General features: G+C 25.7%; 1 protein-coding gene across 3 annotated transcripts; it reads left to right on the forward strand.

Moving 5' to 3' along the window:
* The first annotated feature begins 49 nt into the window (after positions 1–49).
* LOC107441823 (uncharacterized protein C3orf18) lies at positions 50–10,958 on the forward strand. Of its 3 annotated transcripts, none has more exons than XM_016055205.4 (4): positions 50–184; positions 4,176–4,397; positions 6,210–6,327; positions 8,820–10,958. In XM_016055205.4, exons 2-4 carry the CDS (start codon positions 4,192–4,194, stop codon positions 8,868–8,870), a joined length of 375 nt encoding a protein of 124 aa, XP_015910691.3. In that variant the 5' UTR covers positions 50–184; positions 4,176–4,191; the 3' UTR covers positions 8,871–10,958. The 3 variants fall into 3 exon arrangements, with proteins under 3 accessions (XP_015910691.3, XP_071042380.2, XP_087008013.1); XM_071186279.2 differs by having other exon boundaries at positions 114–816; positions 8,820–9,262; XM_087151887.1 differs by lacking the exon at positions 50–184 and adding an exon at positions 300–395 and having other exon boundaries at positions 8,820–9,015.
* The last annotated feature ends 1,655 nt before the right edge of the window (positions 10,959–12,613 follow it).

A 12,613-nucleotide genomic window follows, 5' to 3' on the forward strand; every position in this document is an offset into this window, starting at 1 on the left:
CACTGAGTCTTCGACTCAAACGATTTAAACTTTTTAAAGTTTCCCTACTGTGCTAGAATAAATTTTTAAGTAAAATAATTTGGCATTGTTTATGGTTTTGACAACAAAAGTGTAAACAAAAAATGTCAGCTGATATGTGGTTTAGTTATTAATTGACGTATCACAATTAAATTAAAATTACTGAGTAATTTAGTTTTTTTTCTTAATCAATAGAATCATTTAGTTTTGTGCATGTCTGTCAAAGCTTCAACATTTTTAACCATAAATATATTGCATTGTGTTGTCTTTCAGATTCCTTGTTGAGGATAAAAGATTATTGTATTGTTTTCTAATATAAGTTATACATGAAAAAATGCAGTCACCTCGCTATGAATGATATTACCAGTAATATGATGGTAACTTAAAACTAAACTAACATCAATTAAAATGAATTGTCACCAGACTTCCATTTGATTTTGCGTGTTCTCTTCTGTGGGCTTTAGCAAAAATCGTGATGTTTTAAAAATAAAGTTTGTGATCTTAATTGAATTTTTTTATTCGAATCAGAGTTTTTAATTTTTTTACATGTACTAATCAAAGCTCTGATAAAATGTATTAATGCTTAATACTATTTAAAAACAATATCATTATTTCTAATGATCACAAACTAATCACTTGATTATTAAGACTTAATTTATCATTTAGATATCAAATGAAGAACAAATTAATAGGAAAGAAAAGTATTCTAAATTACTCTTCACAGAACAAAAGTGTTTTAATTATTTAAGTAGATGAACTGAATGTTTATTAGGGTTTAACATATTCTTTTACATGCAGGTAATTGGAAGCAATAATTTTAAATGTTCCACATCATTTTAATTCTAAATTTTATTTTTTTAGTCTATTGCGCACATTTAATAATTTACATCCATTACCCTCTAAAATCATTCGCTAATAATGAAATAAAAAATCAATAATTTTTTTTTTTAATTAAGGGATTTAACACTTTACAACTGCCTGTGGAAATTCAATCATTCTTATTATTTTACATTTTTATTAAAACTTCATTAATTTAAGTTGAGCAATTTAATATTTTTATTTTAATGTCTATTACTCCATTTAAAACTTTCTAACTTGAAGAGGAATTGTACACATATTCTAAATCTAGTCTTTTCTTATGAAAATTGTTTGAAATTTGCTTACATTTATGTATATGTACATAGAGTGTAAATAGTACATCATTTTAGTAGGACATCTATGTTTTTTTTCTTCAATTATTGAATATCATCTATAAGTAAAATAAATAAGAAATGTAAGTCTTAGTTCACTCAAATTTTTTTTTTTTTTTTTAATCAGAATGTGAGAGAGTAGATAAGAATATGACACTTCTTACAAAAAAAAATTTTTTTTTTTTAATTTTATTACTACTTTTATTATATATCTAGGAATAATATCTTGAATCAGTTTAATATACTTTCAACGTATAAAGATTTGAATCAAACTTGAAACAATTTTATAAGTATTGAATTTTATAAATTAATTTAAAAAAAGTGATATAGTGTTCTAATGCTCAATGTGCAAGGGAGAAAGGGGGAGACACACCATGTTTTTAAAAGTTAAAATTCATACATAATTTCCAAAAAAATATTCTTAAAAAAACTACAGTATTTTTTTTCTGTACTTTTATTCTTTTATGCCATCATGAAGTTAAGATCGTTCCAATCATTTTTGCTATATAACATTTATTTAACACTTTAATGGTTTATTTAAAAGCAAACAGTTAGTCAATAATTTATTTAAAATTGTATTTCTTTTTAAGGAAAAGAAATTACAGAAGCATTTAAAATTACTTCTCAATAAAATTGATACCATGAATCTTTTAGATTCTATTGAATCATAATATATATTTTTTTGTAGTCTTAATGATCAATTAACAAATAATTTAAGCAAGATGACTCTTAATAATGTAGACAAAGTCACCACAGTTTTACCCTACTATAGATATAAAAGACGTATAGTAAAACTGTAACTAGTGACAGTGTAGAAGTATCAATATTATCCAAATATAAAGCAAGTCAAACATGCAGTCTATGGGCCAAATTAGGCAGTTGAATTTAATTAGTTCACTGCAGTTCACAAAACTCAAATAAACTTATAAAGGATGTTTAGAAATTTATTAAATATTAAAGCTATTGATATTAAATTTATCATTTTGTAATAATATAAATTGAATTTTAGTATCAATACTTTGTTTCACTAATAAGTCTCTATACTTTTCTTTTGAAACTTTTTGTGTGGCGTATCAATACAATGTCATTAATATTGGCAGACTATTAATTTTTTTATTCATTTAAAAAAAAAAATTTAATAGCTATAATGTTACAAAAGATATAATATTAAATTTTGTTAACAGATTACGTTTTCTACTGTATTCTGTTCTTCTTTCTTTTTTTTTCATAACTACATATTTCTATTATCAGCAAAAATGTGTCAGATTTGTACAGAATAATATTACATGTACTTGAAAAAGAATTTATTATTACTTCTACCAGCTTATCATTTTTTCACAATAAGTTGACCAAATATATAGGCTGTTATTGTTGCTAGAAATTTTAACCTTTTAATTGTCTACCATTTGGGCAAGTTTGTTTAAAAATTGTTATTTAATGTTGTCACATAAAATACTACATGGCAAATATCTGATTTCCTGTACAGAAAAACAAGCAAGTCTTATTTTGAATTCAGTTCTTAGCTGACAAAGCTTTTATTAGATCCTTGCTAGGATGATATTAAGAAAAAAAAACCTTTTTTTTTTAATAATTATAACAATTTAAATTTTTTTTAAAGCCTTATTTTCTATTTTGTCATGTAGATTTAATAGAATAGGCAGTAGTTCTCCATGCATCTTTAAGTGCCCTGCACTAATCAAAATTATCGATTTAAAAAATATTTACACCTTTGGATCATTATTTAAGTGGAACCATTAAAAAAATGCAAAATAACTGCACTTAAAAGGCCTAATGTTGTGTGCAGAGATTGGCAAATCCCAAACACCAGGTCAAGCAGACTACTAACTTCATTAATTTTTCTAAACAAAAAAACTTCACATAAATCAAAATTATGGATTTTAAAAATATTAAAATTTTTTGATCATTATTTAAGTGGAACTATTAAAAAAGATGCAAAATTGCTCCAATCAAAAAGCAACATTACGTGTAGGAGAAGATAAATCCCAGGAGGTGCCAAATCGAGCTGACAATTAACATTTTTTTCTACTACTTATATTTGAACTATATAAGTAGAAGGATTCATTAGGAAAAAAAATTCGAAATTGATAAGTTTTTTACCAGAAAATTGTATTAATGTATCATATTTTAATACTAAAACTCTAATGAAATGTTTATCTATTCAATAATATATATTAGTTTTAAAGGAAAAATATTACTTTACCTTCTGTTTTAGTGTTTTTTTCATATATTTTTTTCATTAAATTTTAGTTATAATTTAAAAGAAATATTTTCTTAAAAATAATAGTGTATTGAAACTATATTCACTATAACTATATAAAACTACTGAACATATAAAACACTGAAACTATATATTATTATTATAGTCAATTTTTAATTTAATATTTGACAAGTATGTTTATGAAAAGTTATTTTTATTTTGTAGTAAATGTGTTTAAGTCACAATAATTCTAGAATTCAATTCCTAAAAACTTTCCCTGGATCCTAAGATTTTACATCTTTTGTCAGTCTTTGGTTATGTGTGCAATATATAAAAATTATTATTAGTATAAAATTTGAAGAAAAAAAAATGTTAAGATGTTGGTGTTTAAGAATGAAATAAGAAATGAATTTATATTTATTTCAAAATACACTAGTACTTCGATCTATTATTTCTTATGGAACCATTGTAAACGATAGATGCGAGAAAATGGTCAACATAAAGTATTAAAAAATTATTTGAAAATGTACAAAGAGTGAAGGATTTAAAAATTAATAAATTTTTAATTTGTAATAATTTGTTACAAACAAAACATAAGTTATTTTGCCTATGTTTGCCTTTTCTCCCTTTAATAAATATTGTCTTAAAAGTGTGAAACAATCATAACTGATTACTCATGTTATTTCTAAAAAAAGATACTATTAAGTACTAGCTAATAATGTAATGTATTTTTAAATTTTTTTTTCTAGGATTGTCTGACTTCTAATGGTTTCTCTCCAGAACCTTAATGTTACTAATTTTACATTATCTGCAGAAGATTTTAATGTTTCTGTGACGAATATTACTCTCAAACATGAAAATGTTGAACCTGCAAATACATTTTTACTTGATTTTGTGATATTGCCTTTAACTATAATAGTGATAACTGTTATTATAGTTGGACTGATTGCATTTGTTATAAGAAAGAAACAGTAAGTTATTCTAGTTTTTAATACTATTTATAATAAATTTTATTTTCAAGCACATTTAAATTTGTTAATATCTTAAATAAATAAAAAATGCACAAAATTATTTTAAATATGCTTCGCTACAAAAGTATAATAATCTAAAATTTCCTGTTTTATATTGTACTACTCTCAATTCTTCCATATTTCAGGACTTCCATATTTCTGGGTCCCTTTTTACTAAAAATGGGTCCCTATATAAAATATGAATTTTCTACATCTTTTTCCATAGATTAACATACACATTCATAATTCTTCTATCTATTAATAGACAAAACATTGTATTATATACACATTCATAACTCTCCCATCTATTGATAGACTGAACAAATACCCTAGCAACAAAATAACTTGAACCCTCATTGTACTAATATTCGCAAATCTGGGATCAATAAGGGTTCAAATGGCTGATATTTTCTGATATGGGCTCTATATAGAATTGTCAGATTCACCCGATATTTTATAATCTTCATTCAGCCAATATAAGTCATATATTGGCCCTATCTAGGCCGGTATTAACATTGCATTTTTACAATTTGGGCGAATTTTTTATTTTATATTCTTCATTGAACCGCCGATCCAATTTTTTGGGTTTATGACAACTAGTGTTTAACTCCGTAGCCTTGAAATTTTGAACCCAATACGAAGACAAGGGATTTTCTGGATCAAGTATTGTCTGATCTAGTAAAATCTGGACATCTCAATATTGGTCCCTCGGAGCATGTTCATATAGGACTCATATTGAGCCAATTTTTAGCCCAACTGGGGCCAATAATTAAGAAAAAAAAATTTTTATTTATAAAGTTTGGTAGCCTATATAAATTTACTGAAAAATTGGTCCAGGAGTATGCACCACTTAATTTTTGCGCCATAATTATGCACCATAACTTAATCATAAGGTACATATTTATCCTTTGCTCTCCTATGATTGTTCTTAACCTCTAATTTCTATTCAGTCTAAATAAGAGGTGAACAGGGCCTGGCCTACCGTGAAACTTTCGAGAACTCAAATTCCTAAAATGTAATTCGTAAATAAATGGAAATAAAGCAATTTTTAAGTTTCATTGTAGTGTATTTAAACAGAGTTTGATGACGCAGTTTCTCAATATACTCATTGTCCTTCCCAATGATCTAAAATTGTAGAAAATTTCTATAAGTCAAGACCAATTTTTAGGAACCAACCTTTTAAGTAGCATAAAAGTGTTTTTCTTTTCCAAAATACCAGGCATGATATTTTATGCATCATAGCTACGGTAATTTGCAGACTGTTGTTCTCTACAGTAATTTTTTCAAATCTAGTTGAATTCCTCAATTGTTTCTTTATCTGTGGTTTATAGAGGAGATAGTAGAAATCTGCGACAATATACTTTTTTAAACATTGTAGCATATTGAATCATCAGCTGAATTAAAGTTGTGATTTCTCAAGATAAGAAGTTTGCATACATACTATCACAATTTAGTTCCTCATTTGGATATGAACCTGGCAAGGTAAGGCAGATGTAGTAATTATTTCACACGTTGTGTGTATGTATCATCGATGTCACTGTAGTCTAAGTAATTTTTTCACTTACTCACATTTATAGATAGCTTGAATAAAAGAGACTACTGTTTTAACAAAATAGGACGACACGGAGTTATTGTGTATGCAATGTATCATATAATTTTGGAATTACAAAATTGAACTGTAAAAGTTTCAATTTTATTCTTAATATTATTCACCTTTTTTAAAAATTTAGTCAATTCTAAATTACCCTTGAATATAATAAAGTTGTCTTGTAGATTGGATAAACTTCGCCATCATCTAATGCCTCTGTACAGCTTTGATCCTGCAGAAGAAGGTGAAGATTGGGAAGCTGAACTGTTGGAAGAAGGCACTGACCACCAACTAAGAGCAAAGGTTAAGTTTCATTTGTAATATGAACATACATACTATCATACATACTATCATTTTTCAGCTAATTAACTTTTTCATGAGTTTTAAAAATTGGTTTAATACATAATTTTTAAAAGTTTATGTAGTATAAATCTATTATTTATCCAAAATTCTTTTACGTTTGTGAAAAGGGGATGCATTTCACTTCCATGGATATAAATAAAGATTTAAGATGAGGGAGCTTGCAAAAAATTTTTAGAAGGGTGCAACTAACGGAAATAGTTATTAAAATATTTCTATAATCCAAATAATTTAACAATTTCAATAATTTATTTAATGGCACTAGGCAAGCAATTTTTTGCATAATTTTACGGCGACTAATTTTCAACTCTGTAACCTTGTAATTTTGAACCAATCCAGAAGACAACGAAACTGGTGCAAGCGATTTTCCTCTTTTTGAGTTTAAAGTCCCTTCGCAAGCGATTTTTCCCCAACAGGCAGTAAATGGCTGAAGAGGAGTGACGTCATGGTATGAGAGCCTATCAGAGGTTGCCAGAGGGCGCTGTTTTTCTCCCTACTTTTTTCGAATCTTCGACGCAGAGCGCGTTAGCCAGTCTCTTAATTTTTTTTTCTTCAAGGTAGTAGGTGTCCTTTTTTAGGTAGACGTTTTAGGGCTACTAGGCCCTGGATCCAGGGACCGGATGACCGATAAGTCTCCTTTTAAATTGGCGTATTAAATGAATAATTAATTTTATTTTATTGATTAGAAATCCGTCTTAAATTAACAATGTCGAAAATTTTTATAATAATAAATTAACTTAAAAATCTAATTACTCCGCTAATCTTAAACCACGTGCGAGATGATTTTTTTTTAAAACCCAGCCAAATTTGTATAAGTTGTTAAATGTGAATTATTTTCAATAATATATATTAAATTGTTATAACATTAGAAATTTTGTTTTGAAGATGTTGCACCGAATTTTTTTAATATAATTTGTTCAAATTATTGTTTAACGAAGACACTATATTTGTATAAGTGCAAATACAGTACAGAACCCGTTATCCGGAAATCAGAAAACCGGAACAAAATTCAATAAATTTTCGCGCCATTTAAAAAAAAAAAATTTTTTTTTCCTCATAAGATTTTAGGATTTTTTTTTCTTTTTTGAAAGATGTTTACCTTACCATCATTTTGGAAATAATCATTAGTGTATTCCTTCATCGTTTTTTCTTCTTTTTAAGATTATTGGCAAAAAAAAAAATTGGGGGGGGGGGTTAACAATAAACAAAGGGCTTTTTGTAGCGATTCAGAAAACCGGAAAAATCAGTTATCCGGAATAGCGATGGTCCCGATCGTTCCGGATAATCGGTTCCCTACTGTACATTGTAAACAAGATTTTAGTTTAAATACATCTTTGTTTTTAAAAGTTAATTTAGTCTTTAATTTTGACTATGTCTCATGCTGTTTCTTTGGATAGAGATAATGTAGTACACGTGCAGTCCGGTGCCATAATTCTCAAAGATCGTTAAAATCCTTCTAAATGAAACATTATTTCGATTAATCATGTCAATTAACATTGCTTATAATTAATTCTAGTCCAAATTGCCGTTTAACTAATCAGATTAACATTGATAATTGATCTTGAGGCACGTGGATGGCCTGCACGAGTACGTTAGGGAATAGTAATAACTGATGTTAAATGTTAGTTATTAAGGTATGAAGCAGCTAATTATTTTAACGTTGGAATCACAATGTAATTATTTTGATAATTTTAGTTATATTCCTAATTTTTGATTTAAATTAACACAACGCAAAAAAACATCGTTATTAAGAAATTATTCTAAGTGCTATACAATCAAATGTAAATTATTATTTTATGAAAGGATTAGTGTTGATGGATAAATTCCAAAGAGCATTATATGTTAAAAATGATCCATGAAATTAAAAATAAATTATAACAATGTTTACGAACCAATATATAAATTAAATATAACCCTGGTTAGTTTAATTTTCTTTAAATATAACAATATAAATTTCTTAAATTATAACACTGGGTTAAATTTTGTCAATGGATAATACTGAATACCAATTTTTAAATTATACCTGGTTTACATTTTAATTATTACAATGATAAATTGTTTTAAATTATAACAACACATGTTTCATATTTTAAGCAAATTATCTGATCTTTAATTCAAGGCTTGTAAAATATTATGTATTTGTATTTTAACGTATAAAATGCCAGCTATTCACAATTGGCTACGTAAACTTTCCTTACAAATATATATCTAAAAAAATAATTAATCTATATAAAGTAAGAGACAAAAATAAAAAGAAACTATTTTTTTATTTATATAAATATCTAGATGATATTATATAACATTAGTTTGTAACATTTGTACAAGCATTTTGTAAATAATTTTATATTTTAATCTTGGTGCAAATTTATCTGTATTTCTGAAATCAAATTAAAATTTTATTCATTAAATTTTTTTTCATTTATTTTATTTTTCAGAATTCCAGACCTTCTGAACCACCCCAATTAGCATTTCGCAGCAATTTGTAAAAAGCCTCTTCTAAGTGTAAAAAATGTTTGTTTTTTCACCCCGAGATGTCTTTTTTGGTCAACTGCAAGCTAATGAGATGTGCTTGTGCCAACATTTAATTTATTTGTAAACAATGTCTACTTTTTATATGTTTCATGCAGTCTTATATTTAAAAATATTTATTAATTAGTATATTATATACTTCAGAAATAATGTGTATTTCTGAAGCTTATTATCAGATTATAATTTATCTTTTGTTACAAAAACACCATTTTCCCATTTTCACTTACTTAAATCATTGCACATATTAAATATTTTTGTTATTTAATCATTATGTATAGCTTTTATTCTATGATCTCATGTGTATGTTAATCTCTGTATTAAAATTTATTAGATTTTATGTTCTCACTCAGTGATCAAAATAAAATATCAAAAATAAATTCTATTCACACAGTGCGTTATTTAAAATAGAACTTAAACTATAAATTCTTTTACTCATCTGAAATATTTTTATTTAACTAATTTCCATAATATATTTTACTCATTTCTGTGATATATTCTGTAATATATTTTTACTCAGTGATTAAAAATAGAATTAAATCTATAAATGCTTTAATTCATCATAAATATTTTAATTTAAATTCTTAATGTTCTGTAATGTTTTTAGTGTGTTTAGATCTTAAAAATTAAACTAAAAATTTAAGACAGACAGATTAAGATTTTAAAACTTTTTCAAGATAATTGTGAAGCATAAATTCTTATTTGTGTGACATTGTAATAAAAACCTTCTTACATTTGTATTATTACTTGTTTTCCATACTCTTTTAAAAAGAAACTGCAGTTTGAAAAATTGGTTTTAGATTGTTATAAATTATTTTTATTTGTTAAATTAAATTGTCAGGATTTTTGATTTCACAATAAATGTTCAATATTAAAGCTTAGCAATTATTATCCACATCTGTGAAAGAATTGTAAAATTTGAAATGTTGTTTAATTATATTTTTTTCACAGCACTTTTTTTTCAGTTAATGTTATTTTTATTATTTCTAAAGACTGAGGATAAAACCAAGTAAATATAAATTGGCCCATTCCCAATGGAAATTGTATTTTCTCTCAAAAATGTTTGTTTCGTATAATTTATTAATTTTAAAGATTAAAACATAACTTTTTAGTCAGTGCCTTTTCCAACTTAAAAACTTTTTTGTATTTCAAAAAATTATTTTCAAAATTCAATGTATTACTTAATTATTTATTGTGTGAATATTACATTTCTCTCTAATATTTGCTATTAATTAACAAGTTTATATTTATCTACAATTGTACATATTTATATTTGCCCCTAAAAGCCATGTGCTAGTTATTGCTAAAATATGAATCAAATAGCATGTATAAAAAATATTTTGCATTTAAGTGTGCTTATCCATACATATTAAAAAATGTGTGCAAGTCAAAAGTATTAACAACCAATCTTTATAATCACCCTTTTACTTATTCATTATTTATTTATTTTTACATTTAGATAATATTATAATGTTTTTTTGCAAGAAACTATTACTTTTTATCATTGTTTAAAATTTACTTAATACTAATGTCACACAAAATTTTATAATTATGCAATAGTTTTATTAAGTGAAATAAACTGAAAAAAAAATTGTTCAAATGTCTCATGAACTTATTAAACTAAAAAATAAATCCATGGATATCGGTATTATACAATTAAAATATGGAAATAATTATTAAGTAACCGTATTGAGTTTAACATACATTTTTTTGTGATATTTGCTAGTTTCACTATATGTTTGTAAATACTTACTTGTAAAAATTTTTCTTCTATTTTTACAGTACATACATATATTACTATTTCTGAGTTCTATTGTTTGCATGTCTTATATACTACAACTAAATATAGATATTTTTTAAACTGTGATTTATTATATTTTTTTAGTTCATTATTCATTGAGTTTAATTTGCATTACATTACATTTATTTAATTTATGGTGCTATTTAAAATTTAGTATTTTACGAACAAAATATGTCATGTTTTAAATGTGTATTTATTTTCAACTCATTAAAACATCTTATTCATTAAAGAATGATTTTGACCTCAATTTTCTTATGTGCTAACTTGATTTTTGAATTAAATTTTCATTTTTAGGTTTATTATTTTATATTTACGATTAATTATTTTGCCCAATGTGACATAATCTTAAGTTATTAATATTTAAGAATTGCTTTTAAGCTCTATATATATTAACAAAATGCAAAATAATTTTCAAAGACTTAACATGATCATGATAAAGTAACTAGTTTCTAACAAAGAACTCTTCTTGATCATATTCGCCATTATAAAATGATCTAGAGAAATTTTGATTCGATATTAGAGGGTGAAAAATGAAGTCTGAAATTGGGAATATCTTGCAAATGGGGGGGCAATAATCTCACCGAACCTAGCACAGTATATATGCACATACGGACTCACAAGTATTTCCTCTAACATGTAAAATGATTGGAGCTTCCATACACCAAAATGGATTGTAGTTTAATGAATTATGGAAATGTTAAAAAGCACGTTTTTGCACAATACGTGACGAAAATCGACGTGGTAAAGGAAAAAAAATCTCACTTTTTAAAACACCCAATGAATAAAGCACCTTTCAAGGCTTTTAAAAATCGAAAATAAGCACTTTTTAAAAACGCCATATTGGGTTTGGTTAGCAGCAGTTTACACATGGCTCTTCCATTATGCTATATTTATGCTGTTGAGAATATTATTCTGGCGATTAGAAATTTAGTACCTTTCTTTCTTACCCAATGTTATTAAAATTGCCAAATATGTAAAATAAAAAACTTGTGATATGCATCTATATTTGCAGAAATACAAAGTGCAGTTTCTATTCTTAGTATTTAACTCCTATACATTTGCACAAAATAATTATGCCTTCAAAACTACTTATAATAACCTTTTATTAAAGATCTTGTCTTTTACTATAGAAAAACTAAGGTTTCTTAAAACAAAAAATCAAATCTAAAATCTGAGTTACAAAATGTGAAAACTTATGGGTGTTTGATTTCACACTTATATGAATTAAATAGTATATAGTGAATAAACTATTAAAGTGAATAAACCATTAAGACTGAATCCTAATATTTGAAAATCCAATCAGTTTTTATTCAGTGTTCCTCTTGTTTTGTACTACACCGGAAAAGATAAGTTTGTTAGGACATGCAAAAGATTCATGGGGAAAATAAAATGTTTGTTAAAATTTTTTTCCAATATTCACTTAACCTTTTTATTAGTCACACACATTTTGGTGACTCTGTTAATCCACAACCTAAGCATATATAAATATATCACTTAAACAAATTTGCTTTCATTTAAATGGTAGCTCTTTTGTTTCCCATTCTGTAAATATTTTCTGGAATAAAATTACTCAGGATTTTCTTTATAATATAATTTTCATTATTATGTAAAGCATTTTAGACTCATCTGCCGCAAAAAAATTTAGATTTACTATAGCAACAGATTTTCCAGATAGGGTCTATTTTAAATAAACAGCTGCAAGCATAAACCTTGAAATATTTCAATTCAATTCTTGAAAATTTTGTTATAATAAATTTGGCCACAATATTTTCCCTCATGATTAATAAGACCTAATAGTGTTATTAAACCAGATCTGGCAAAATCTCGTCGATATACTATGAAGTATTTCTGATTTCTTAGCTGAAAATATATTTTTTTACTTCAGGCATTGAGCTTTTGTTT

Source organism: Parasteatoda tepidariorum, chromosome 9 (assembly GCF_982258835.1).
Source record: "Parasteatoda tepidariorum strain Cologne lab strain chromosome 9, Ptep-v5.0, whole genome shotgun sequence".
Classification (NCBI taxonomy): domain Eukaryota; kingdom Metazoa; phylum Arthropoda; class Arachnida; order Araneae; family Theridiidae; genus Parasteatoda; species Parasteatoda tepidariorum.